Source organism: Galendromus occidentalis, unplaced genomic scaffold (genome assembly GCF_000255335.2).
Source record: "Galendromus occidentalis unplaced genomic scaffold, Mocc_1.1 scf7180000077475, whole genome shotgun sequence".
NCBI classification, from domain to species: Eukaryota; Metazoa; Arthropoda; class Arachnida; order Mesostigmata; family Phytoseiidae; genus Galendromus; species Galendromus occidentalis.
Window position 1 is genome coordinate 589,227 of NW_003805463.1, and position 26,912 is coordinate 616,138.

The 26,912-nt window shown below is 51.7% G+C and overlaps 2 protein-coding genes across 2 annotated transcripts; one reads left to right on the plus strand and one right to left on the minus strand.

The window, feature by feature from the left end:
• Positions 1–2,795: 2,795 nt before the first annotated feature.
• On the minus strand, positions 2,796–18,605 carry LOC100904328 (rho guanine nucleotide exchange factor 10-like protein). Its single transcript, XM_029111871.1, has 19 exons — positions 18,440–18,605; positions 15,098–15,220; positions 13,949–14,014; positions 12,106–12,255; positions 11,424–11,912; positions 11,073–11,277; positions 10,644–10,707; positions 10,336–10,431; positions 10,090–10,236; positions 9,297–9,368; positions 8,116–8,370; positions 7,696–7,878; positions 5,608–5,765; positions 5,265–5,445; positions 4,888–5,136; positions 4,523–4,752; positions 3,484–4,434; positions 3,032–3,313; positions 2,796–2,931 (listed from the first exon to the last, which is right to left on the minus strand). Exons 1-19 carry the CDS (start codon positions 18,603–18,605, stop codon positions 2,796–2,798), a joined length of 4,203 nt encoding a protein of 1,400 aa, XP_028967704.1.
• A 5,509-nt stretch (positions 18,606–24,114) lies between these two features.
• Positions 24,115–25,267, plus strand: Yip1d1 (Yip1 domain-containing 1). The gene is made up of 4 exons (XM_003744793.1): positions 24,115–24,226; positions 24,322–24,527; positions 24,652–24,824; positions 24,941–25,267. Exons 1-4 carry the CDS (start codon positions 24,125–24,127, stop codon positions 25,090–25,092), a joined length of 633 nt encoding a protein of 210 aa, XP_003744841.1. The 5' UTR covers positions 24,115–24,124; the 3' UTR covers positions 25,093–25,267.
• The last annotated feature ends 1,645 nt before the right edge of the window (positions 25,268–26,912 follow it).

Consider the following 26,912-nt stretch of genomic DNA (forward strand, 5'->3'; position numbering starts at 1 on the left):
CCGAGAAGGACTTACTCGAGCAAGACCTTTTGGCGCTTCCACAAACGTCGAGAGAATTATACACTCGCCACCGGAATAAAAGGAACATGAGAATCTTTCCGTCACAATTTGGCCCGGTCGGACCATTTTTATAGAGAGGATGCCCGTTTTGAAAAACTGAAGCTATCGCAAATGAAGGGCAAAATGAACGAGCCTCGGTCGCCGCACCTCGAAAGAATATCGACCAAGGCTAATCGATGTTTCACAATTGAAAAATGCAAACTGCTCAACAATCAAAACCTATATGGGAGATAAAAACACAATGTACATCCAACTCATTCGAGAACTTTAACTCTCCGAATACTATCAGAATGTCGCGGTGATGTGTGAAATGTGTGCATGAAACAAATCCTCCCTATTCGGCCGAGCCTCTCCTAGAAAAGTCCTCCGTTCGGTCGAGATTGTGAATTCCAAAACTACTGCGGCAAAAAGCAGCGCGAATAGGCGGTGCTCCTCAGCTGGGCGTTCTCGGTCAGGGAGAGCTCCCCTCCGGAGACCCGCTCCCGCTTGAAAAGGTCCCCATGCCTGAATCCAGGGGAATCAGAAAATACAAAAAGATCGCGACGATGGATCACTAGTTTCCGCATGGAGGATCTCCTCGAATCGATATCCTTCTGTGAAAAATTAGCTCCATGAAAAAATACAGGGACCACGTTTTGCGATGACCGAATACGCTCCAAGTCCTTTCCGGGAACTACAGAAGCGATTCCTCTCGTATTCGACCACTGATTAGCTCCGGTTCTCAGAGAGACCCGATCGGTGTACCCGAAGAAATCCTCGATATTCCGTGACACCTCACACAGGTCTCATCGCGGAGGAAATCCGTCAAGTTTCTTCGTGAGGCTACTCGTTTTTTCGTAGAATAGCTAAAGTAGGGTCCTCTACTGGGGATTTGTTCAGCGATACCTGTTTTTTTCACTTCATCTTCTCGGCCGTTTCTATAAATTATCTCATCCATGATGGATACGTCCCGATCATACGGTGGACACTCCCGCGACTGTCCTTAAAGGTACAGGCGTCTCGGATATGTCTCTCAAGTCCAGATTTTCGGGCGCACTCTCGAAGTCTGAGCTCAGAATCGAGAGAACCCATCACCAATACGACTCTCGGAGGCGCGAGTTGTATATTCGCATTCGCTCGGCCACATTGTTGACAGCATGGAATTGGTTTTGTTTCTTCCGACCTTCGGAATCGTTTCCGCTTCAAGTTTGGCCCGCCCCATGCTGCTATGAGATCCGTGGTTTGATAGCAATCTTCAGTGAGTAGTACTTTTTCTCCTCCGAAAGGCGGCATCGATTCGCGTGTGTCATTATCGCGGATCACAGTTCGGTTGGTGGTGATTAGGTAAAGATATTTGTTTTTCTCCTTTCGCTCCGTTGTTGCCGAATGAAGTCTAGGCCGGTCTCCGAAGTCAGTCCGTACTCTAGTGTGCGTCGTACCTGTGACTGCTCCCCGCGTTGGCGAATCGAAGCCTGATACAGCGTAGATTTTCGACATCACTCTCCTATTCCGCCTGTCCGTCGAGTTTTCGCTGTCTCCTCCGGGTTTCGGCGGACAGAAACCTAGCGAAAATTTCGCTGAGTCCACTTATTCTGAGAGTCGTCCAGAATCGCTATGATTTCGTCCGAAGGGTTTTCGCGGAATCACTTGACGTTTCCCGAACGACTCCCTAGATCGACTGCTAAGCTTCGAAAACCGGATACTTTCCGATTCTGATCATATACTCGTATATACAGATCATTTCGTAAGATATTCTTGATGGAGATCTCTAAGAGGCCGAGCGGAAGGCCAGCATCACCACCATCACAACTGCGGAGGGGCTCCTAGTAGACCCGAGTGTACATTGTCATGCCATTCAGAAAACGCTCTCCATTGTCCGTTCACGGAGCGAACGGTTTGAATTGATACAGGAACAGGCACAAGAGACGGATCTAGTGGTCCTGCATGTTGGGTAGTGTTAGTCTTCTGCGAACTTGTTCATACGAATATTTGACGTTCTATTTCACGGTCGCCATACGTTATTTCCTCTCGTAATGCTATCCGTAATATGGCTAGGCTCTAGAGAGCGAACCAGCGACTCAATATGAACATCCGGACGCCATTGTGATTTGACCGCATCGCGCCCTCGATGCCACAGTCCTACGATTATTTGACTAGCATTAAGTATAGTGTCCGCGTTCCTTATCCGCCCTCATTAGAGCGGCCTCCGCAAAGGAGGAACGCTGCTCGTTTCTGGATCCTCAGTCACGAAATTCACCAGCTTGGCATCTGCCTCGATCCGTCGTTCTCGTTAGGCTCTCACGACGATGAATAAATTACTAACCTCAGGAAAAATGAACATATAGGGGAGGGGATCCACGCTGGATCCCCACCCCGCATCCCGCAGTGATTTTTGGTTTAGGATTAATACTCGAGTCAGGTTGTCGCTTGCTACGAGTAAACGCTTGAGAAGCCTTCTCTATAACCTTTCTAATCTCCTTGTTGCGCTTTCTACATGAAAGAAAATCCTCGGTTGCTGCTGCTGCTGTTCTTGAGACGAGATGGATCAGGAAAGGGTTACGATGAATGACTACCGTGAGGTCCAACGAGTAGTGCCTCGTTGTAGAGGAGCACGGCGGCTCGACTCCTCAGTGTTATACGGGTACAAGGCGAGCGAGGGAGCAAAAAGTAAAGATGAGATGAAATCGGGGCGAAGACAAGAGGGCTTCGGTTCTCTCGCTCAAATGATGAGCGAGCGATGAGTACGCAAACTAAGCTCAGGCTTGCCTGATCTTCGTCTCCCAGACCAAGACGCAAGCATCGCCACCTCCGCCACTCAACGCTCCACCTTTCTTCCAGTTAACGTAGCCGCAGCCGCCGGTCAGGGTCAATACTGTACGGCGTCGCTGATTCCTGCAGAAGAAAAAGATTCTCATCGATGTGATTTCAATTCCTGAGGCCGACCTCCGCTTCGACAGATGGAATTCGTTTGAGGAAGAACCGCTGATCTTACCGATTCTTCGACACACCACTTGGAGGCGTCGCGGCAATGTTGTTCGACGTTTCTGCGGAAGGAGGGGGCTTCTGCTTCGTTTTGCCCTTTTTGAGTGTCCGCAAAGTGCCGTAGGTTTTGGCAGCTGCGTTCACAAGCGGCGATATTAAGGCGCTGGCTGTTGCTGTAGGAGCAGTCACTTGCGGTAGTGGATGCAACGGAGTTTCACTCTGCTGTGAAGTTTCCGTGTCGTCTGCTTCGCTACCACGAGCCGACACATCCATACTGGACATGTCCCACGATCTGATTGAGGAAAAAACGGCGCAAATTAAAAAGCAGACCCAGACAATGAGCACCGAGAACGGGGGCGATGGGAATACTCCCGATATATTTTCCAAATGAACATTCTTATTCCTTTTATTTGATTCCTTCTCAAACGATTGAGGATCTCCTCATTTCTCGTAGGTGCTCACCTCGGTCTACTGAAGGGGTCTGCCAGTTGAATTAGTTCAGGCTCTGAGCGGTTCAGCCGTTCCGACGACTCGTCGTAATACTCATAGTCTTGCAAAAGCATGAGGTCTGAATAGAGATCATATATCGATTCACCGTCGGTCCCGTGACCCTGACTGTTGGGCGTTTGGGCCTGCTGGTTTTGGGTTCCCGAATTGAGCATCCCGCCGGTGATTGCAGGGAGAGGTTCCGAAGGTCCAAGACTGATGAGGAAAGTGACGGCGCCTTGATGGCCATGGAAGGAGGCGAACACCGAGCCTCGCGGAACCAGAGGAATGCCCTCGAGCTTGGGCAATGGCAGGGTGACGACAACTCCGACATTCGTTCCAGCCCATAGCAAGCCTCGTGAAACCTGCAACGACGTGATGAACACCGAAGCGTCCGGTGTCTTCACCATTTGCTGGACGGGCGGCGAAACGTCTACGTCCTGGAGATGTTTGAACGTTTCGAGGTGGTAGAGACACAAGAGGCTGGAATTGACCGTTGACACCCAAAGCCCGGTTCCGGCTGCCGCCATCAAATAGGCGTGTTCCTGTTGCTCGGTCCTCTCCCGATCGGGATGGAATTGGTGGCCCGCGTGCGAATGAACGTGGAGGTCGTGAGAATCAAGCACTTGCTGCGAATGACCGTCGATTCGCCAAATCTTCGGACCGCATGCCGCAAAGAGCGCTTCCTGGCGAGCGCAGGCCAGAAGCGACGTAACCGGATCTTCCCCGAGACTGAGAATCGTCGGATGTTCGAGATCCCAAGCTCCGGTACCGTCCGAAAGCCTCGCGTACACATAGATCTGTCCATTCGAAAGCGCAACGTACACGTTGGCGTTGAAGTATTTGATCTGCGTAGCGGGCGAAGTGACCAACGTGTTTCCAACTTCCGTCCATTTGTCTGGACACGACGCCAGCAAGAGGATCAATCTGAGGGAGGTGAAATGAATGCATTCAATTTCTTCCGTTCGTAAGCGCCCTTTGTCGATTTCTTCTTCCACAAGCGACGTTCCCTAACCTTTTAGACTCTGTCGCGATCCAAACTGTTTCAGCTACGTCCTCCAAAGCTTGGCCCATCGGACACCATTCGCGGGGTGGTGGGGCGCACTCCATCGCTGTTATCTGGCTCTCTGGGAGATCGAAAGCTCCAACGGGTCGCATACTGTGTCCGCCAGAAAGACCTTGCTGGAGAATCACCATATGAGAGTTGATCCCGTCGGTACTGCAGAGCCAGAGGTAGTGCGGAGGCTGGAAGGATCGGGTTTCAGCGATTATTCTCACGCCCATCAGCGGGTGGATCTCCCGAATCCCATAGTCTAGAGCGGTATTTCCCTCGTACGATGATGGCCACTCCGAATGAACTATGCCAGGAAAGAAAATCACCTGGAAGCTCTTCTCTCCATTGGGTTTGCTAAGAGCGGTGTAGTAACAGCCGCAATTGACTTCAGTGGCAGAAGTTGCCTGGAAGAGAGGCATGACTTTCGAAAGCAACGGATGCTTGTTGACAACGAGTTGCGCCTCGTTCGCCAACGAAGGAAGAGTCTCCCACGCCGGTTGGTTATCAGAGTCTAAACACATCTTGCACAATCGGAGGTCTGTGAGCCAGTCTCGCTTTGTGGTGGAACTGCAGAACTGTAATTCGGTAGGAAATTCGAATTATTCCACCGTAGCTGTGCGGAACTCAGGGTTATGCGTGTTGAACGAATTCCGTGACAGGATGAGTCGTCAGGGTGAGAATACCCAGATACGACAGTACGTACCTGAAAGAATATTGATCCCTTGACGGGTACGCAGAGCTGGAGACAAGCGCTGTCGGTCGCCGCCACTTCCTCCTCTTTGGCTTTGATGGCCTCTTGAATGCAGCGTGCGGCCTGAAAGAGGGCTTCGACGGGGGGCAGCGCGGAGGGCGGCCGTTTCAAGGTAGCCACCAATCCACAGACCCTTTGAAAAACATTTGGATCATTTAGTCTCATTGAGCTGCGAGCTGGTGCTAACAGGGGATTCCTATTCGGAATCACAGCTGTGTGAGTAAGCGTCGAGCTTGAAGCAGCGTGGTCCTGAGTCTTCCGCCCCCGACTGTCAAGTGAAGAGTGTCCCGCTCACCTGTTCATTACTTCAAGGTCATGAACCAAGTCCGCGAGCTCGTCCAGAGCGGCCTGTTTGGCGTCGTCGGAATGAGGCATCAGAAAATGCGGGGTTGCCGCTAAAGCTGTCCTGCCGGCCAACAGGCTTCGAGCCGAAAGATCTTCGAGAACTTCCACCTGACAGAGACGAAAGCAAATTGAATTAAAAAAACCGACATCCGAAACAGGAAAATTCGATCTAAACGCAGATTCTTCTGAATCGGTTTGAAAAGGTAAACGTTAACGCGAAGCTCGACTTCTTGCATAACGTGACGAGTAGTGGAATTCGAATAGACAATAAACAATGGGAAGCTTCTTTTCTGCTCCCCTTTGGAAAAAAAACAGTTACATCCTCAGAGCGACAATGCGAAATGCAGCGACAGAAGTTGTTTGAATAATTTCACAGTCTAGAGAGGTTCTGCGAAAATGTGCGTCCTGGCCCCTATGAATGTATAGCCGAAAATATGTCGCTCCAAGGTCGGACGATCAGAATCGGAACAGTTTCCGAGGCTCGAGAAAAACGCAAGAGGAAAACTCCGCGACCGACGGCCGGGCGCACAGAACGCATCTGCGAGCGATAGTTGGACAAACTTTGTTCAAACTGACTCGAGTCTATTGAAATTGATATCAAAGGGATGCCCGCATAGGAAGCTCTGCTTGACGCTTCACTAGAACGAGCAGATCAGTTACGACCATGGCAAACTCGGGACTTGTGTTCGTCTCACTACTCATGATAGTTTGTGATCCTTCGATTGGAGCAAACCAGAGGAACGCTCGCATCTTGCGACGTGAGACTCTGCCGGACGGAACTATCCAGGTGAGTCGGAACGAGTCCTGCGCTCACCAGCGTCCGACCTCGGAGAAGGAGTTCACTACACATATTTCAGACTTCACGAGTTGTAATCGGAGGCATCGATACTGTATCAGAAGAAATCAGGTTACAGTCCCAAAAGAGGATGCGGTAATGATCAACGGAGTCCTTAGTGCCGTGGTCCCGACATACCAGTGTGTGCGAACGGTTCAGAACGGGCTATACAGACAACAGCTCACGTATCCTTGCAAACCGAGAGTGAGTGCCCAGAGAAGGATTCTGAAGAGATCGCTCGGTGACTCAAATGTTCTAACGGAGGCCTCTGCCTTCAGGTGATTATAGCCAACCAGAGCGCAGGACTCATCGCGTCAACCAAACCCCCGATAAGGACGCGATCGGTCACCGATAGCTTCCCCATAACGGATATCCGTACGCCGTACGGAGCCAGAACAGCATCATTCACTCAGAGTGGATACTCCCCGACAAATGGGTTCCTGAGGAGCTCTACAGTCGGCTACTTGAAGTTCGCGGAAGGAGTCGATCCGGACGATCCCTCACCATCGGATGACAGTGACACGGTTCTGGATGACTCTTTCAAAACCAACAAAACGACTGGAGGTCGCAATTGTCGGTTCCAAAAATCCCAAAACTGTCGACCCTCAACAACATTGGCGCCGTGGAAAAGACCAGCACTGGCAACAGCAGCTGTGACCGCATCATCATCAGCGAGTTCCCAGCCAGCGGAATCGGTCATCTCACCACCACCGTCAGCCGTACAGCTCCGATCGGGAGTTTCGCTCGCAAGTTCTCCTGGAAATCTCGGCGGCGAAGCAAAGACGGTAGCCGTGCTCAATAAAGAGCAAGAATCTGCCACTGCGGCGTCGGGCTCTTTTGCCCCGAAACGAGCGAATGCAACGAAAGCCACGTCTCCCGGTATTGGACCAGTAGCGATATCTCTGAACTTCTCCCGGTATTCGACATCGCAACCGATCAATGCTCTTCGGATACCGGTAGGACCGAGTTCGAGATCGTCGAATACATCTTCCCTGCGATAGCGCCTGTCTTGAGTTTTGACGGCGGAAAAACCTCGATGAGCAACCGCTGTTATTCAACATTCGAGCTCAGCACGGTCAACCGGGTGGACTCGTTAGGATACGAACAACCATCGTTGCACAAGCTGAAGTTGCTTCGGAGAAGCTATGGGCCGAGACGGTGACGTCGGCAGATAAAGCATGTAGGTACGTTGCTGCCACTCACCTCGACTATGGGAACGCTCCACTTCACATTGTTTTTGCCATCACCCGAAACACAGATGAGAGTGTCGCTCAGCATGAACATTTTGCGAGATTTTGTCTTCACCACCAAACCAGTTGAATCCATTTCGAGTTGGCTGACATCATCCAGTCGAATCAGGAGCTGATCTCCACTCTTCGACCCGATCTGTGAGGAAATGAGATCTCTCAATAATGACTCGATCGTGGAAAATCAACTGTGTATGATCTCTATCGGTGCTGCGGGGAACACTTTGCCAAGTCGGGGGTGGACAAAGGAAATAACGCTTTAATTTCATCCCGTTCGAAGCCGGTACGATACCGTCCTGCGCCGATCATGCGATCCTCTGGCGCAACCCATCGTAATATAATGATGATAATGATCGCAATATTGGGAAGTACTCACTTTCGCGCTGCCGAGTGACTTCGAAAGCTCCCTGGCTGCCTGATTCTGCTCACAAATCCGTTTGCGTTCGTTGAGGGCTTCAGCCAGACATTCGAGTTGAGTAAGCGCGAGCTCCAAGCTGAGTCTGTCCTGATGCTCGCTTGGTGTGTTGGCCAAGAGATCTTGGAGCAGCAAAATGAATTGCGGAAACCGCTGCACGGGTTTCACCATCAGGCCATAAAACCCAAGCCGATCACTGCTGTAGACCTGCTTCATCTGAGGAAACAGAGCAAGAGTTCAGATCAGGGTCGGATATACCGAAATCTTATCGAGCACGATCCGCACGCGTGAAATTAGAAGCACTACATTCTCGGCAAACTGAGTGGCTCGAAGGAATAACCGCCGTTTGAGACGCGACATGCATGTATCGGATCCGTCGCGGAGCCTAATGCAGGAGTCAAAATCCACGTCAAGAGAAGGGGGAAGGCCGTTGGGGTCGTCCTGTAGGAGGTCCTTAGGAAACGAGACGATATACGAGATCCCGTTCTCAACTCGCAAATATTCATTAAGCCTCATGAATCAGGCGAGCGTGCCGTTGATACATTGGTGACGCATATTCCGTGAGCATCATAAACGGAGATTCTCGCTCCCAGCTTCGCTTCGAGAAGAACCAGAGCGTCTCGATGTGAGGAATTCAGTGTCCGGGTGTAGATATGGTTCTACGTACGTGCGCAAACACTGGGATACACGACACGACCGAGAACTCGAACGTTTCATGCGTTCTCGAATCGTTTCCATGCTTTCAAAATTAGAGTTTCCAAACTTGGACAAAACGAGCAACACTGAAGCTTGTTTGGCTCGCATTGTCAACAGCTAGGGCGAAAAAAAGCAACGCGTTCAAGGCTGCTGACGAATCCAGCGGGCCATTTTTTGTAGTCAACGGGATCCGTTTATCTCACTCTTTAGGCAACAAGGTCATTCAAAATGCTGCTGAGTGCTCATATGGAGGAAGCGGGGGAAGGGGAACGGCGGAATCGGGAACGTTCCCGCAAGCAGTCAACGAGAACTGTTCTCTCCGTCCCCACGCTTATGGGACGGATTTTTTTTGTTCTGAAGCGAATCACGTGCAGTAATGTGATGCTGAACCAGGGGCAGACTCAGAGACTTGTCAATTCAAAGTCTCGGCATGGGTCCTTGGTTACCTTTCGGTATTGATGAGGGATATTCGCATGAGAGGTTAACGACGTATCTTGGAGCAGGCCCGACGTTGGCGCCTACAATTATAAATTCGGCATGACATTTCGGCTCTTTCAAGTGATTTTAATTTCAATCTCCCGGCACGGTCTCAATCCTGACAGTGAGAGCTGAATAACCTATGACAATTTCCTCTCCCGCTCGAACCGCTTCGAATATTTCTCATTCTTCCCTTCCCGAAAAGAGAATCTATGTTTCGTTCAACGAGTCAACGCGCCCGAAGCCACGACGCGCCTGCTGCGGAGGCCTAGCTTCGACAGATTCCAAAATGCAAATCATGAAAACAGGCTCCATTAAAGAGAAACAGACGACCATCTCAAATGTGGAACTAGACTAATTTTGCCACGCAGATCGAATGCCGCGCCGTCTCCGCAATCCAACACGGGGTTGTGAAAAAAACGACGGAGAGCGTTCGTTTAGACTGTTCGATGGTGTATCCTTTTTTTCAAGAAGGGGAAAACTCCGGATTTTATTGAGCGTGTGGCCCGTCTTCCTCGAGCCCTCGACCCGGAACGGGACGGAACGGCGTGACCGGAAGAGCAGCGGCCGAGCACGCAGAAAAAATCCGGTGAGGGATCACCGAGTGAATGTCGAGGTGAGGAGATGACGATGACGACATTGTGACGAAGGCAGGGGGAAATACTCAGTCAGTTCGTGTGTCGGAGAGTCTTGAGTTGCTCTGTAGACAGTGATGCATGAATTCAATTGAGAGTGCTGGGCGTCGGAACGAGCGCGAAATACCTTTAGAAAATGAGCCAGCTGCGGTTTCGACGCAGAGGCCTGACGGGCTGTGTCCATGGCAGTGGTGAAGTTATTCACGAAGTCTGAGTATATCTCCAGCACGTGGTTCTTCGAGAAAGTATTCAAGAAAACACCGCCCAACATTTCCTGGAAATATTGATATCCCTTGAAATCACACGATTCCCTCCGAGTTGAACCTGCTGATAACGATGAATCAAGCGGACGCACAATAAACACGTTTCGTACCTTTTGATCCCATTCCCAAACACACTGAGTGAGAGCGATTCCGAAAATGGTATGACATTGTAGAATTTGTTCCACTCTGTGAAACATGACGTCGACCTGCCGAAGGCAGAGAATACATTAGTTGGGGAAGTGCTCCACCTCCGGTTCGTATTTGAAGCCCTTTGGGCTGCCTCTCGAACACATGTTTTTGCCCAAGTTCCGAATCGGTCGAAATCAAATCGTTTCCCCGAGCGGCGATGCAATGCTCCGGAATCGGGAAGGAGAAGTCTACGAGCGGTAGTCTTCCCCTTTGTGTCGAGCCCACGCACCTTATGGGTCGAGAGGAAAGGCGGTTGACATCGTATCAGAGGCTGCTTAAAGTCCACAATGAGCCTGGAAGGAGGATTTTCATATCGCTATTATTACGGAACGCTTCTCAAACAACTCGGGCAAACAAAGGCCGACGGGACGGTCGCGGCCGGGAAAACCTCCTATCAGCTGAATAATACAAGGGACGGCTTCCCGCGGAGACCATGGACGCCTAGCGGAGCTCCTCTCTCGCAAGGATTCAGAACGATAAAGTTCCCAAGCCCTTCAAAGAGTCACGCGGACGCATTCGGAAGACCGTCGTTGACCGAGTTCTAGTATCTAGTCCGTCCATTCGGGAGCTCTCAGATCGGAATGTGGAGAAGGATGATTCCAAGACAGGAATAGCTGAGCGGACCGCTTATCCGGTTGCCTCCCGAGAGCAGACCTACCGATGCAATGCCGACACGTAGCAATTCTCGGATTCGACAATTGTGTTAACGATAAGTCTCCGCTTGATTTGCTCGGGACTCAAGCCGGTGGGCATTGGTGGTAGACTGAGGGGAGGTCTGCGTTGCTTCCTTCCGCGAGGCCCTGATCCTGTCCACAGAGGGTCGCACTCATATTCCCCACCTTCCCTGCCACCATTGCAGCCGTCTGGAATGAAGTTTCATATCTCAAAATCTACCAGGGCTGTATCCGACCAAGAGTTCGGCCATATACAAAGACCTTTCGAATGTTCCCTCTCTGTCGAGTTACGACCGGGGATCTCTTCAAGGAACGGCTGCTGAAAACTCGGCCACGAGAATCACCTTGACTTTGTTGCTGTAGGTTATTGAGGTTCTGCTGAGAAGCCAGCCTTCTGGAGTCCTTCCTCGCTCTGGTCGAGAACCATCTAGTGAGACTGTGCTCCGGAACCCCTCCAACACCCGTAACGCCTCCACCGGAGGCGAGACCCAGCTGTCTCTGATAAATGTCGACCTCTTCGTAGATATTGTCATTGTCCTTATGGCCGTCATCGTACAGCTGGTACACGTGATCCGCGCCCGACGAAACGTTGTTCGAGAGCGCATTCTGTTTCGTGAGTATCTTGCCCACAGGCATACTCTGCTGCTTGATGAGTTCCCTTTCAGGACGTTCCTTCGGTGTCGTAACTCCGTTCGAACCGTTGCTCTGTAGATGATGTGACGCCTGGTCCGAAGGAGGCATCAGCATCGACTCCACTTCCAGATTGAGATTCTCGAGGATGTGAGCGTGACTTTCCTCCACGCGGCTCACCTCGGCGCACACACCTGATGGACGGAGAACAAATCTTTCATTAGCGATTCGCAAGGACCGAACTACCGATCGATCGTGCATAGGAACTAAGCTGATCCTGAGCCAGAGGAGAATAAGGACGCGAGCAGATCGATACTACTGCCATAAGAAGTCAATGAAGGCTCCAATTCTGACTGGGAGCGAAAAAAAATCCCCTCCGAAGCTCACCCTGAGGTTGCATGCCCGAGTGTCCGTGCTGGGTCATTTGAGGAATTCCATACTCAGAATAGCATGTGGATCCGATCTCCTCATAAATATTTGGCTCCGAGCTGTTGCGTCTCGACGTGTAGCTCTCCGCATGTCTCATTCCTCCTCCAGCTGTCGAAATCAAGCGTCATTATTAGCGATTTCGGAGGGCCCGCCATCTCGACGTCGCTAGCTCCAGCCCGGATTTCTCCTGCCACAATTTATCATGAGTTCCCGCGTTTTTCGGACTGCAATGGCTCTCAAACTCTGTCGCATTAGGCTCCGGTCGACTCTCAGGCGAATCGGATCGGTAAAGTTCCCTCTGTTCCCCGAGAGGAGCTCGTACGGAGAGTCTTGCTGCAGGCATCCCGATTTCAAGTGGAGCTCCGCGAAAGCTCCCTCGAACGCTAATTACCGCAACGTCATGCTAGGCTCTGTCGCGCCCATTCCCCCGTACGTTGAGTACGCAGAGGAATAGTCCCCGGATGTGACTAAACAGACATCATCACCATCATACGTTTAGAAGGAAGCCCGGAATCCCTCGAAGCGGGGATAAAAATCTCTTGCCAGCATTTAGTTCAGTCAGTCAAATGCGTCACTGCAAAGGAGCCGGGCAATGATCGGCGAGCCTCTTCTCGTTCTATTCCGACCCTGCTTGCTTCTTTCTGCATTACCATGCGGAAGCAGCGAGAGCCGCTTTCTTTAGAGAGGATTTTTCATTAGATGTCGGAACAACGGGGGACCGCAAGTCAAAACTCGGGTCGCATCGGCTTCCAACGCGATCTCCAGGGACAGATAAAACTCGACTTTCATTTCAATTAAGTATCTCGAGCGCTCGGATGCACACCTAGGTACGTGAGATCGCCCAACCTTGGGGAGCGTTCCCGAATCCATCGGAGCGGAACGAGGGAAGGAACGAAACGGCGAGGCTGCCCGGAGTATTTCGAAACTCGATGTACCCCCGGGAGGGAGCACTTCAAACGGCATTTGTGGAAAGTTCGGCGACGGTTTCTCAACAGAGGAACAAGAAGAGAGTCTCACATCACGTTGGCCATGGAGCACAAGCATAGGAGGAGGTAGCGGAGACTAAATCGCACGGCCTAAACGATTTCGAAATCAGAAACTCTCAAATGGACAATTCCAACCAGTTGCATGGAATCCTTCGGAACCTATTATCATTCGCGGCACGCCTGAGCGCGCATCCTCGACGGAACTTCTTATGATCCTCGAGGAGTGATTTTCTCTCCCCACGGGAGAAACCTATTCAGAAGAAGGAACTCTCCTTGATACAGAACTCGGCAACCGTTCCTCCCGATTACGTGTGAGAGCATCCGGGTGGTTCGGAATCAAATCGTCATCTCGCGTGTTGAGGACCCAGCACCTGTGGTTCAAATATGGTGCGAGACGCGAATGGCGGGAAGCGTCCTCCGAACCGATAAGACCGAGCATGGAGCACTTCCTACGCTCGGGCAACTTCCGAGCTTGGAGTCTCTCATCCTCTCTCCGGGAGCGCGTCATTTTTCGACTACGAGGTCCGGAATCGGCTGGGCCTCTTATGCTTGCAGCAGTTCCCTCCGCGGAGCTCTCGCCACGAAATTCATACGAGGGCTCCCCGAGGTGAAGGCAACGATTTTATGATGATCGATACAATGCGCGTCCCCAAGTTGAGTTGCGCCGAGCTTTCGATATGTCTAGCTCCGTGACTTTCAGGAAAGCGGAGGAGTTTTGAATGTCAAGTTCGAAGCGCAACACCGACGAGGACATCCGGTAACTCAGACGGTTTCAACAAACGAGTTTAGAAATGGAATGAGTGATCAAAACTCACAAGCACTCCCGTTCTTCGTTGCTTTGTTCCCGAAAATCAGCTGCTTCGCGTAAGCGGCGGTCGTCCCTGGAACGAAAATTCCAACTTGAATATTGGGCTGCTCTCGATCGCTACATCGGCAAGAAAGTCGCACTCAGAATTTCCGACGATGGATGTTGGTATGTCGATTCGTCGTTCTTAAATCGAGCTAGATATTGTTCACACTATTGTGCATATTCGGCTGAGTCTGCCAAAACCGATGGGCCCCAGCCTTTCGCTAATCTTTCTTGCCGCATCCTACATGCTCCGCGGACCATCATCCACCCAGAGGATGAGGAGGAAGTTGAGGAACGCATATTCATGACTCCGCTTCTTATCTTATCGTAGATGCTCGCGGGGAGTCGTTACCCCTGTTGGCCGCAGCTGTTAAGCCATTCCACCTGTCTATCCGTGAGTCGAATAATGCAGAGCGATGCAATGAGCGAGGCTCGCAATAGAACGGAAAACTTTCTGCCGGTTTCAAGGTCTTCTACTCCAAATGCCCAAAGAGAATAGAACCACTCTCTGCCTCGGTAAATTCCAACAACCCAAAACGCAGCACCACGGATCCAGATGGAGGAAAGGGCGTGCGATAAGCTGGGGCATACGAGCGGCCCCACGCCGTGCCGCCGTTGTCGCTCCCCGTAGAAACTGCGAACGTATCGCTAGGATGATCTCCTTCACCGCAGATCAGGCGGGGGGGGGGGAAAGTGATTAATCACAATCACACATCGAGGATAAGCGCCCCGATGTTCAATTCTGCGCTCCTTGCCCCGGGAATCACTCGCAGAAGGATCCGATTTCGGAAGAGTGGCGTCTTGGGCCCCAGATAGAAAACTCCGAGATAGCACAGCTCCAACTTATTTCTCGTCTCCGATCGCAATTCCATCGCTATAAGATTTCGATCGCCCAACGGTTGGGAACAGAAGCGCCACCATAGTCCCCGATAGAGATAGCCCTACGGTTACAGTCGCCTAGATTTCCTCAAGTTGTCAGCACTTCTCGCGGGAGGGTTCGATTTCGGCAGAGTACGCCGCCGCTCGACTCAGCGAGGACCAGGGCGAACTGGCCAAGGCGAAAAAGTCGCGAATTTCGCATTCGGAGGACTATTGACTTCTCAAAATAGCGTACCGTAGATATTCTTCGTTGGGCTATTTACGGTCGACACGGCAGCGCTGTTACCGGTGCTAGCAGGAGTCTTTTTCTTTCGAGCTTTGCTCGTCAACGAGCTCGGGGCTCCCGAGGTATCAGGTTCTGTAATGAGAAAACAGAACTTGGTAACTTTGATTTCTGCGACGCAATTCGGAACAAGCAGAAGAGCATTCGAAGCAGACAGGTGTCAACCGGAAACATTCGGGTTGGAGGGTTCGGGGGTGGGGGAGCTATCGAGGGGGCCGAGCGCTTTCAATAATCGAGGTGAGGAGGGACAACCTCATGCACTGACTCCGCTTCATCGAGCTCGCTCCGCTCAAGCAAGGAGCGAGCGTCGAATCGAGCCGCGGCGTACACGTGAGAAAAAGTTACGGACGAATATAAATAGCAATGCGATTGCGCGCGACAGTGACACATGCGTAGCGAAGGTTCAATTCCCTATATTTCCCGGCTCAAGTGCGGAGTGGTGTTTCGCGTCGATTCGATAGTGAAAGGCTCGCTCAAGAGCGAGAGACTCGATACTCGACGACGCGTGGAGAGCTCGCAGAGACAAGTGAATACGCCTGCCGGCAGCGGAAACGCGGCCAATCAAAAAGGAAGCAGCGTGACTCGGCTACGCTCCGGCCTGTATACCGCAGCCGGAGCGTTCATTTATCAGCAGACAGCGGACTCTCCCGTACGATTCCTGATCATGTCGACTCCCCCGCGCGGAAGAGCTCCTTCCTGTATGTGACTCACTCATTGACTGTCGAGCAGTTTAGCTCACGAGCGAGCGGCAAAGAGGAGGAGGGAGGCAGACGGACCTACCCCGACAAGTACGTTTAGCGTGATCTGAGCGATTCGCTCGTCGGCCGTGCAGACGTTACACGATTTGGGGGAGCAAACAAGGAGAACGAGTTCGGAAGCCTCGATTCGGGAGCCGTTCTCGATAGCTCTGGGATTCAGGGAGCCTCTATCGAAGTCCTCAGACTCCCCAGCGTGGCCAAACACGGGAGGAGAACGGCAATCCACATTCCGTCGCGCAGCCCGTGGTGCGAGCATGAAACCGCTTGTCGAGAGAGCTCGATGAAAATAATTCGGATCATCGGATGACTTCAAGCGAAAAGAAGAACAACAGAGCCGATCGCGATAGACGCAGAAGCCGCGGTCAGAAAATTCTTCAATGCGGCGTACAACGGCTTGATCTTCGTCGGTCGTGAATGGAGCGGCCGAGCCCCGCGGAAGCTTTCTACTCTTGAGCCGGGGAACCGAAGCGAACCGGTCAATCGGTATAAGATATGTAAATGGAAACAGACTTGATACGATCGCCATTGAAAAGTATGTGCTGCCGGCAGCGGGGAGATATCGACGTCATTAGGACCGCCACCAACAACAACGTTGAAAGATCGTTGCTGGACGCCTCTCAAGAAAATCAATCGAAAGCTCATTTTTGGCGATTAGTTTCATTCCTGACATCAGCAGATGAAAAGTAGAGATAGGCAGAAAGAGCATCGAGTGGAGCGTGGAGCCCTTTTGGCGAACTTCCTGCTTGCTGTCAGACTTCTCACCATCGCATCGGCTCGACACGCGTCGGCACTTCCTCTGCCAGAGCACGCTTCCGATTTTGCGATAAGCTCGCTTTCCTCGCTCGGGAATTTTCTCAGAGAGAGGAAGTTCTCGCCGTCGATCACTGACCGAATGATTGAATTGCCCCCTTTCCTCAATTATTATGCTTGCGACTGGGTCATGGACAGAGAATAGATGATCGTTCCGGGAAAATTCTGATCGTTTCTCGACCACAAGTGACGAAGCTAATCCTCCATTCGTACATTCGTACCCCGAACTGGGAGACGTGCTGCCATCGCCGCCGCTTCGATGCGATTAGCTTTCGTAAGGAGCAGTATTATCACGTGATGGCCAATCACGCAACGACAGAGCCGTGCGGGACGCATGGCAAATCATGGTTTTGAATCATCATCGAAGTCATTGTCGAAGCCATCGGATACGACCGCGAAGCCACTCTCTTAATGAATATACTGAAGAGAAGGCTACCGTGTGAAGCATGGCAGACGCAACGAAACCTGTGACGCAGCGGAAGACTCGAACGTGACTGTCAGAAGACAACGTCGAAATTCACCGAAACCCGACCGCAACGCCCCAGCTGGGCGCAGCTCTCTGAGTCTCTTCATCGTCGAACGGTGTTTGGCACAAGCTTCTCCGAGTGTTCCGAGAAGCGCTGTGAACGATTTTCCGGAGAACTCGCAGGTGCTAGCATCATCGCATGCTTTCGGAGAGTCCGTGCTCTCGCGTGAGATTAGAGGCTGCGAGATGTTCCAAACCCTGGGATTCACGCTGAAGGGAAAGGCTTGCGGCCTCAACTTTTTCCGGCGATTTCCAGCCTCAGAGAATACGGGGAGAAGAAGAACGAGATCGGCAGAGATTACGGGCTCATGGGCTCAGACGGCCGCAGCTCGGCATTCGGAGTTGAAAACGGAGCAACAGAGCCACTGAGCCGGAATCAAGAGTTGATCCGTGAATAAACTCGAGCTATCGGCCTTAAATCAGAGCAAGTTCCCGTTGCCTTCTCCCCCCGAGATAGACGAAGCTTCCTAAAAGTCCAAGAGTTTGATAATATTCTTCCAGTTCGTTAAGTGGGTTCGGAACGCTCTTGTCGATGGAAGAAGCGGCCAACATCGAGTCCAGCGAAACCAGACTAGCGCCATCTGATATATGAGCCAAGAGCCTAAAGACTCGACGTATGATTTCCCGGGAGAGTCAACATAATTCACGAGCGCTGGAAATCATCGACACGATTCAGCCGCGGATATTTTCGAATCGAAAACGCAGCGCAGGTAGAGGAAGTCGAAGGAAGTCGGCTTTTCCTGGTGATCTCTCGGATATTTTTTCTCCGTGCTAAGAGACATGCTAAAAGGGGGGACCGAGCTGAGCTTCGCGCATCTACCTAAATGGATACTTTCTCCTGTGGAGCCATTGGCAAGCGAACAATGACCGAGGTATGACACCCGTCGCATCGGAACTTGTGTAGGGGTCAAATAATCCATCCAATCTATCGAAGAATAGCCTGACCAACAACTGATGCACAGGACATAATTAGCGCTAGGATCAGTCGACGAGGGGAGCCGTCGGTCAAGCAGGGCGCACACGACTCGGTGCTTCACTGATCATCGTCATCTAGCATCTAACAACAGAAACAAGCGGTTCACGGAAACCACGAGCGGGGGGAGTGGGTGCGCTATTATGCAGGTGAGCTCGACATGACGCTTTCAAAAGGGGAAATCAAACAGCAGCGCAGACCAGCATCGAATGGCAGTTGTGACATACCGATGTTGAGCAGCGGATTGAAGAAGCCGCTTTCCTGATTGTTTGAATTGGCGTTGGTGTCAGACGTTTGCAAGTTGATTTCACCATTGTGTTGTTGTTGAGCCGCCCGTTCGGCTCTTTCCTGGGGCGTGAGCTCCGAATAGTAGTACGGCACCTTGGAACTCATGTTTCGTCCGCTCGGTCGCTTGCTTGGTCGGCGGTCGGTCGGTCCGTCAGATTGACTGACTGACTGACCTCACTCCTCACTTCCTCGGTTAGTCACTCATTCACTCACTCTATCACTGACTGTCTTGGTCTATTCCCTCAATCGATGGGTGCCCTCGGGGCGTTCTCCGACTGATCGTTGCTGCCTTTGGCAGCTAGTAGAAGCTCGCGATTCGTTCGATCGAAGTACACCACAGTGTTTGGCAACACAGCGGCAGCTACACCACAAGCTCACGGTCCGTCTGGGGTGGCACCCGTCGCTCCGTTGTTTGTTGTCGATGATGCGCTCCTCGGCGATGGTATTCGTCGTGGTCCAAAGTAGCTCTCTTCAAACGGAATGGCAAGCCAGCGAACGACAACATGTCAAATCAAAGAGGAAGAACAATTCGCGGTTCAGCCTCCTCAATGGCGGAGCGGCAGCAGCGGAGCCAGCAGCGACGGTAGCTGTCGCAATGGAGCGACCGGATTCTATCTCACTTGAAGTCTATGACGACGTTTCGTTCACTGCCGTCGTCTTTCGTTGACTCACTGTGCTGAGACTCCAGCAACAGCAGCAGCCACACACTATGGACGACCATCAGAGTGGTCGCAGTAGCCGCGGCAGCCTACCTCTAGACGACGACGACAGAGCCAGCGACTCACTCCATACATACATACTACCACCACAGCTAACGGATGCAGCAGCAGCACACGGCTCTTCACCACACACAGAGAGTAGCGTCCCTCGCTCGCTCGCTCACTCACTCACTCGCTGGCTGACTGCTGCTGGTGGTCGTCCGCGGTGGCAGCAGCAGTTACCTGCTGCCCGGCTCGTGACCATTGAGCTAGGCAGCGGCGAAGAGACGAGGCGGAGAGGGCTCCTTGTGTCTAGTTGTTCGCTGAACGGGGGTGGCGCTGTGTGCGACGTTCACTCATCAGGAGTTTCGCGGCTCCGAGCCCGGATTTGAAATCCATCGTTCGTTTCCACAGTTATCGAGCTGTTTCGGAAGTCGAACTGATCTACGGCGAAAAGCAAGGGAATCCCGGAACGAACTTCGAATCCTATTGCGCCGTGGGCACTCTCTGCGGACTTTTCGCGCGGCGTCGCTCTATTGTACTCCGCAGATTTGGATGCGAGACCAGCGCTGTCCCTCTGGCGGGAATGCTCTCGGTTGTTTCATATGTACAAATTGGAGTGTATGCGGACACAGGAGGAAAGACGATAAGAGAAGACACTCATGTGATTTTTCTCGAATGTCGTTCTCGATCAATCTCCTCTCCACCAGTCGTGGTCTCCTGTTGAAGGCTACATGAAAGACACCGATGGTGGTTCATGTGCGATACTCAATCTTCTGATGCATCAGGAAGAATCACTCTGATGTCCTGCACGAATAGGCACTGGACTCGCGTGATTGAGTGGATCAGGGAGCCCCAGGAGCGACCCGTATTCTCAAAAATTCGTTCAGAGACGGCTCAGAAGAAGACGGTGCGTTTCATTTCGTAAAGCCATCACCAAGTTTTCGAGCGCGATGAATCCCGGGATGGGCTCCATGACTTGAAACTTCCCCGCTGACGTTCGCAATTCTCCCCCCTGCTGGAACCATCGCAAGATGGCGTCGCGATTCGAGTACAGTAAAAGCTCGATACTACGAACACGAAGGGACCGACGAAATTGGTTCGTTGTACCGAGTTTTCGCTGTAACGAATGCCGCTCAACACTATCCCCATGGCGAGCTGGCCAAAGGAGGAGAAATTCCTTGTTCGTTGTAACGAGAAATTCGTTTTAATGGGGGTCGTTGTAACGAGCTTTTACTGTACAACTTGCGGAGGCAGGAGGACCGGAGTACACTGACACTGGAGATCGATACCGAGAGCGCAAGATGACAGTTTCTGCAGTTGCGTAATAGAGTAGAGCAGAGTGGAGTCATGGGATAGCATGAAGTCCATCGAAGAGTCGGTACTATGCTTTCCAGAGGACCGCGATAATTTGCGCCAATCATAGCGGTCCCACTTAACATGGGGCGTCTGCGGGGGACCGCATGGAGCCGCAGGCAAGAACCGCGGTTGCCCGGTGAAGCGGTTTTTCAGAAAGCCCAGTCAGTACTGATTACACGAGATTAGCGGCTGGGCGTGAAGAGTTGAGCTGAAGTTTGAGATCAGGTTCATTGCTATCGATCGAAATTCTCATCCATTCTGTCGCGCGGACTAATTGTAAGGTAGGTTCACTGCGAGCGTGTATTTTACTGAAATACACCCGAAGCGTAATACAATGACTAAATAACCACCTATCGAAAGAAAATGGGGGGGATTTCGACTGGGGTGTAATGTGATTGTTATCGAAACCCTCTTGCCGTGAGATCGAATGGGGATGCATGACGTACATAGCATACTCGAGTAGGGAGTCGGCATCCGACAGGGGAACGAGCGCTCGGTCTGATGGGAATCGTTACGCCTGTAGCGCTCGAGCAAAACTACCACTTGCTCCATCTGCTGCTTCACGCGAGGTCCGACCCATGCATGTTCTGGCAACTTGTTCGGTTAAAGCTATATTCTGACGGCTCACACTATGTTACTCCATGGTTGCTGGTTCCCCGGCGTGAAAGCTGTATCAGACAATTAAATGAATGGAATAGAGGCCCGAGTCCGGCTCTGACTCCACAATGAACCATTTCGGCAAAATCCCATGTCGCGTCAAGCGGGAGGTTGCTGGTTCGAATCCAATACTCGGCGAGTACGGGGGACATAGGGAAATCACGGAGAAGACGGATGAAACACAGAAAAACGGAGAGTAGGGAATAGCAGCTACGACTGCGTGAGAAAACGCACGGGGGAGCTCCCCCTCCCCGAAAAAAAAATCCCACGCCCCTGACCCTCGATCTCCTTCCATTTGTCAAGTTGCAGATACACCGACGCGCCAGCAAAGTATGCTCAAGATGAAAGCAGAGAAGCTCAGCATCTCGGGGAATCCGCGATCCGCAGCTGAATACATCTGCCGGCTCGGAGCGATTATGCCCCTCGCTGTGCCACTCTTCTCCTCGACGACTCCTTCCCGCCAATACGTCGCCCACGTGATAGAGGGTTTCTTGCTCAAACTCGACGTAGAGGTCAGTGTTGATGCTGGGAATTACTGATTCACCGAATCCAACTTGCCATGATAATCAGGCGCGGGGCGGTACGGCCCATTCTTGCGGCACCGGACTTGAATCGAACCGAGATAGTCTACATGGAACCGCGGGGTTCCTCCCACCCCGCGTTTCACAGCGAGACGACAATAATTCTGAATTTCGAGCTGCTCAGGCTACTTGGACTCTCAAGCGAGACCTTCAATGATGGGCAAACGTACTCCAGAGCATCCAATCTACAGTCGATTCTCGATCCCATTGAAAATATAGGGACTTGCGGAATTCGCTCCTCGTTGCGAGCGCTTCACTGATCCGGGCAAATCCAGCTTTGCCTTCCCGAAGGTCGGAGCCTAGAAAGTCGTCCACCAGATCTAGATGATGACTGCAGCTCTTGGGGAGGGGGTCGAGGAGTTACTAAATCTCTTGCTTCAGCGGCCCTCGAACCTCGGCATTCGGAGACTTCTGAAGGATATGTCGGAGCAATATTGGGAACAGTATGCCGGGTGCCGAACGGAGAGTGCAGTCCGGAAGCTCCTCGTGTGAATCTAAGCTCTGATCCCTGCTCCCCCTGCAGAATGGAATCAGGAAGATGAAGCGAGTATATACCATGAATGAGTGATATGGATTCAGCGTCTCATTCTATTTCAGCAGATTGGAAAGCACAATGAGTCATGGGAATTGGGGGCCAATGCCCCCCCCCCCGAATACGCGCCTGCTCCCTGCGCCGCGCCGTTGTAAAAAATTTTCGGATAACAAATAACATGGATGTGGCATCCGCGGTCGCAGACGTCAGTCATCTTTCCACTGGTTCCGCATGAAGTACAAGTTTTGCACTCTTCATTGCCCTACATTGGGGGTATGCATTGCCCCCTGGCGAACAAAGAACTCAGTATGAGGCTAGGCTTCATGATGAAGTGGCCTCGTCCACCGATATGATGCTTCGAATAGTCTAGTACGTAATCGATCCACCTCTACCGCTTCTAATTGTTGGTCACGACGGCGGTGAACTGCAGGCGCGTCGGATGTCCCGAACGCCCGCTGTCGGAACACGTCGCTTTCTCTCCGGGTTGATTAGTTTCCTGATTCCCGGATTCGGTTCCTAGACAGAAATCGCAATACAATAGTCATCGTTCCGCGGCCGCGGTACCATCAGAGGTTTCGGGTGTGCCGCTCACCGTCGATTTGCCTTTATCCACAGGAGACTTCAGGACGGACAGGAAGTTGTCTTAGAAATTTCGCAAGCCTGCCAGGAGCGATGCCTCATTACCCTCCCAAGAATCTTCTCCGTGTACCGCCGGTGATGTAAATCGCGCGCCCGGTGGAGGCTTGCCTTGGCATGATCCAGGCGAGTGAGTGTAATGATACGATAAGCCAGGACGAGTCTTGTGTTGTACCTGGCTCCGATAACATCGCTCACAGAAGGTTTATCGTGGTCGCCGCCTGACGAAGACGAGTCTTCAGTGTTTGTCGGCGGCGCCCCGTCTACTTTGTCTTTGCTCCCGTGGCTCGCGGTTTTTCCCTTTCGCCGATCTCTCTTAGGTCTACGGCTGTCGTCACGATCATCACCGCGATCCGATTCCGGGTCCTCCCACGCGTCCGAGTGCGAGAGATGGAACGACGGGAACGATCGCTTCAGAATTCCACATCGTCGAGAAAATAAAAATATATTCGACCTCATCGGTCTGATCCGCCGCGAAGCCTCATCGGCAAGCACAAGGGCGCTATGGAATCTCGCAAGCGGTGATAAGGCAAGATCAATGTCTGGCGGAACTCCAATCGGAGCATCGAAATATCCTCGCCGTCCGCGCTCATCTCTGTGTCCCAGTTGATTTTCGGGTGCGTCGTGGATATACACATCAACAAAGACGGCTCTCTGAATAAGCGCCATTGAGCTAAGCTTCTCGTCGGGACTGCGAGAATCGCTAACCTGTCTGTTTAGCGCCAACAAGGCACAGAGAACCGAGTGTAAACCAGCTGTGTTGTTGTTGCTCCTTCTCAGATATCCTCCGGAAAGACACTATATCCTCGCCTTTCGATCTCTCTCAGGTATTGGGACTAGTTTTCCTTAAATCTCCGGCTCACGCCTCAGACGTGACTGTGGCGACGATTCACGAGACACCGGTTGTCATTCACCGAATTTCCGCTCGGACCTTTCGATCGGAGCATTGACAGTCGCTGGAATATGTTTTTTTGATCGTCCTCGAGGCTTGAATCCCGGAGTCCGGAGCCCGGGGCATACTCATCGGCTCCATTTAAGCGGCAAACAAGGGGCATTCCTGTGACTCCCGTGACTAAGAATTCTCTGACTCTCGTGGAAAACTAGCACTGTCAGTGAATTCAATTCTCTACGACCGTATTTCATAGATTCCACTCGCTCAGAATGGACTCCATGCCGCCCCCAATGTATTACGATCCCTGGTCCGGGAACCCATCTGCACATCAACCGCTTCCTCCGGACATTAGTAACATGACCCATGACTACGTGAGTTGATTGAACGCGATGAAGAATACTAGAGAGCTCAAGGTGTCCTTTCCCACGACTCCTTGGGAGATAACAAGGCAAAATCATCGTTTCAGAAACAAGGAGAATACGAAGACGAAGCTCCGCTCCTCGAAGAGCTCGGTATCAACATCGACCACATATGGGATAAAACATTGGCGGTCCTGAATCCCTTACGGAAAAGCGAAGCCAACGTATTGAATGAATGTGACTTAGCTGGTCCCTTGGTATTCTGCATGGCTTTCGGATGTTTCCTCATGCTGGCAGGGAAAATACATTTTGGGTAGGTTGACCACGAAGATCCTCGAAGAAGCGATTCAGTCGGAAATCAATTTGAGTCTCTCTGATGATGTCCTCGGCAAATTTCCGGCCCCTCTTTTCATAAATAAAACATGTCGTTCCTCCAGGTATATATACGGCCTGGGACTCGTGGGTACGCTGTCTTTGTACACATTACTCAACCTCATGTCTCAGGAAGGCATATCCGTGGGAACAACGATATCCGTGCTAGGATATTGCTTGCTGCCCATGGTTCTCCTGTCGGGAATCTCGATTGTGATATCCCTGAAGGGCACAGTTGGTGAGCTTCTCCTTTCTAGACCTTAACCCTTTCGATTTCTGTCTAGATGGTCCAGTAGTGGATCAATGCTGTTTTCTCGAATTCGAGCCTGTTCTCTGAAACTGCTTTCTATTCAGGAACCGCGTCCGCCCTGGTCGCCGTCATCTGGTGCGCGTATTCGGCCTCGAAACTTTTCGTGACGGCCTTATCAATGGATCACCAGCAGGTGCTGGTCCTATACCCGTGCGCGCTAGTTTACGGGGTGTTCGCGCTGCTCACAATCTTCTGATGAATTGTCGATTTGTACGCAAGAGGGAGAAATTTTTAGGGAACGACCGCCAACGCACGCTCAAACAATCCGCTGTGGAATGGATCCTGCGGAGTGCCGCCCTATCGCGCCGTGCCTGTGCGAACCCTCGAAAGCTGAGAATAAAGTATGAGTTCATTGATGTCGACGCACAAAAGCACTTGGTCATCGATTATGTAGCCTGTATTGAATGGTGAATAATGCAGTACACCCCGACGGTTGCCTCGACAACCTCGGAGGAGCAGGGCGAAATTCATCGTCGGTGCCATAACCGATGGGTGGGTGACGAATTTCGATACTCGGCATTCGATTGCCAGATCCGGGTCGCGTCGTGCATCAATGCGATCGAATAGTTCTCCTCGGGAAGCAGGTCCTTTAGACGACAGAGTGCCCCCGGGCGTCTCCGTGGGCCCCGCTCGAGGCTGACCTGTTTCGCGCCGAACATTCAGGAAATTGTCCGGGGTCATGGAGAACACATGTGCGATATCCGAGGAAGGAGATCACGGATCTTAGCCTGCCAGAATTTGGAAGGAAGACGGGTTAGTTCATGTCGCCGCCCCCGCAGCCCCATCTCGTCAGTAATGGGGACGCGCTCGAAGGCATGCGAGCTGTGGGAACTGTTGAAAGGAAATCCTGACATGATATGAACTTAAGTCCCGTCGTATCTCTCTCTGCGCCTACCATGTTCACCTCCTCGAATACTCGCGAACAGCCTAAACGAGATCCGTGTATTTCAGAAGGGGAGAAAGTCAATTTTATTCATCATCATTTATATATAAATATATATATATCCGGACGAATTTCGGAATAATCCGGTGAAATGCATTCTACAATATCTGAAAGTGGATGGGCGAGCGGACTATGGTAGCGGAAGCCGAATCATGCGCCGTGCAGTGAAGATGCTGAGATATCGAGTAACAGTATCTCGCCCTCAGAGACTACGATTTGCATCCAGGGACGGATGCATGAGGAAGCCGACTAACGAGTTCTCTGGACTCCGATGTGCAGTTGATTGCTGTTCGACTCCGAAGTCGGAAGGACAAGCCTGAAGGGAGCTACTGCTGCTTTCTCGGAGTCGAACCAAGCGTGTCAAATTAATATGTGCGCTCAAATGCTAGCCAGTTAAACAGGAATTCCCTCGAATCTACGGTCCCAAGACGAAAGCGGCTCTGATCGGGTGCGCGGCCGGGAACAATTCACATTCGATCGAGACATCTATAGCTGCGCAAAACTCCAGAGTCGACGAGACGGTAAGCAAGCTCTAACGACTGGCCACCCTGATAGAATATTTATGATCTGTCCAACGAGATAAATAAACTGATGTTCGAGTCCGGGGAATGCGTCCGTTCATAGGAGTCCTGCTAGGGGAATGCGGGATTCAGACGAGATTTCGCATAAGTAGCCAGATTCGAGCGGGAACCTGAAGCTTTATGGCGGGAGCTCTAATTGATAAAAAACTCGAGGGTATTCCTCAGTTTAGCAAGACGGGGGTTGAGTATCCTACCTCTCGAACCAGTCTTCGACGACTCCAAATAAAACTGATGACGACTCTTAATAATTATTGGGGAACATCATACCCGAAGCAAAAGCGCTTGGCCGTGCAGAATTATCCAAGTGCGACTCGAAGACTTCAATACGTTCCCTGAAGCACTATCAACAATGAAGAAATGTACAGATGTACACATTCGTTGCTCAACATGGCCGTCTCGTTACGGCACGGAGGGGGGGCGGGGTGAAGCGTAAACTGATCGATGCTTCGGACGCGGTGATTGAGCAACGAGCGGAGCTCCTCTTGATCTCGA

Excerpts from the sequence above, each read along its gene's own strand:
- LOC100904328 (XM_029111871.1), bottom strand. The coding sequence starts at position 18,605 with ATGAGTTCCAAGGTGCCGTACTACTATTCGGAGCTCACGCCCCAGGAA. Across the intron at positions 4,753-4,887 it reads ATGGAGAGAAGAGCTTCCAG|CCTCCGCACTACCTCTGGCT; the intron begins GTGATTTTCTTT and ends CGATCCTTCCAG. Across the intron at positions 3,314-3,483 it reads GACCCCTTCAGTAGACCGAG|ATCGTGGGACATGTCCAGTA; the intron begins GTGAGCACCTAC and ends TTCCTCAATCAG.
- Yip1d1 (XM_003744793.1), top strand. The coding sequence starts at position 24,125 with ATGGACTCCATGCCGCCCCCAATGTATTACGATCCCTGGTCCGGGAAC. Across the intron at positions 24,528-24,651 it reads GCAGGGAAAATACATTTTGG|GTATATATACGGCCTGGGAC; the intron begins GTAGGTTGACCA and ends TCGTTCCTCCAG. Across the intron at positions 24,825-24,940 it reads ATCCCTGAAGGGCACAGTTG|GAACCGCGTCCGCCCTGGTC; the intron begins GTGAGCTTCTCC and ends CTTTCTATTCAG.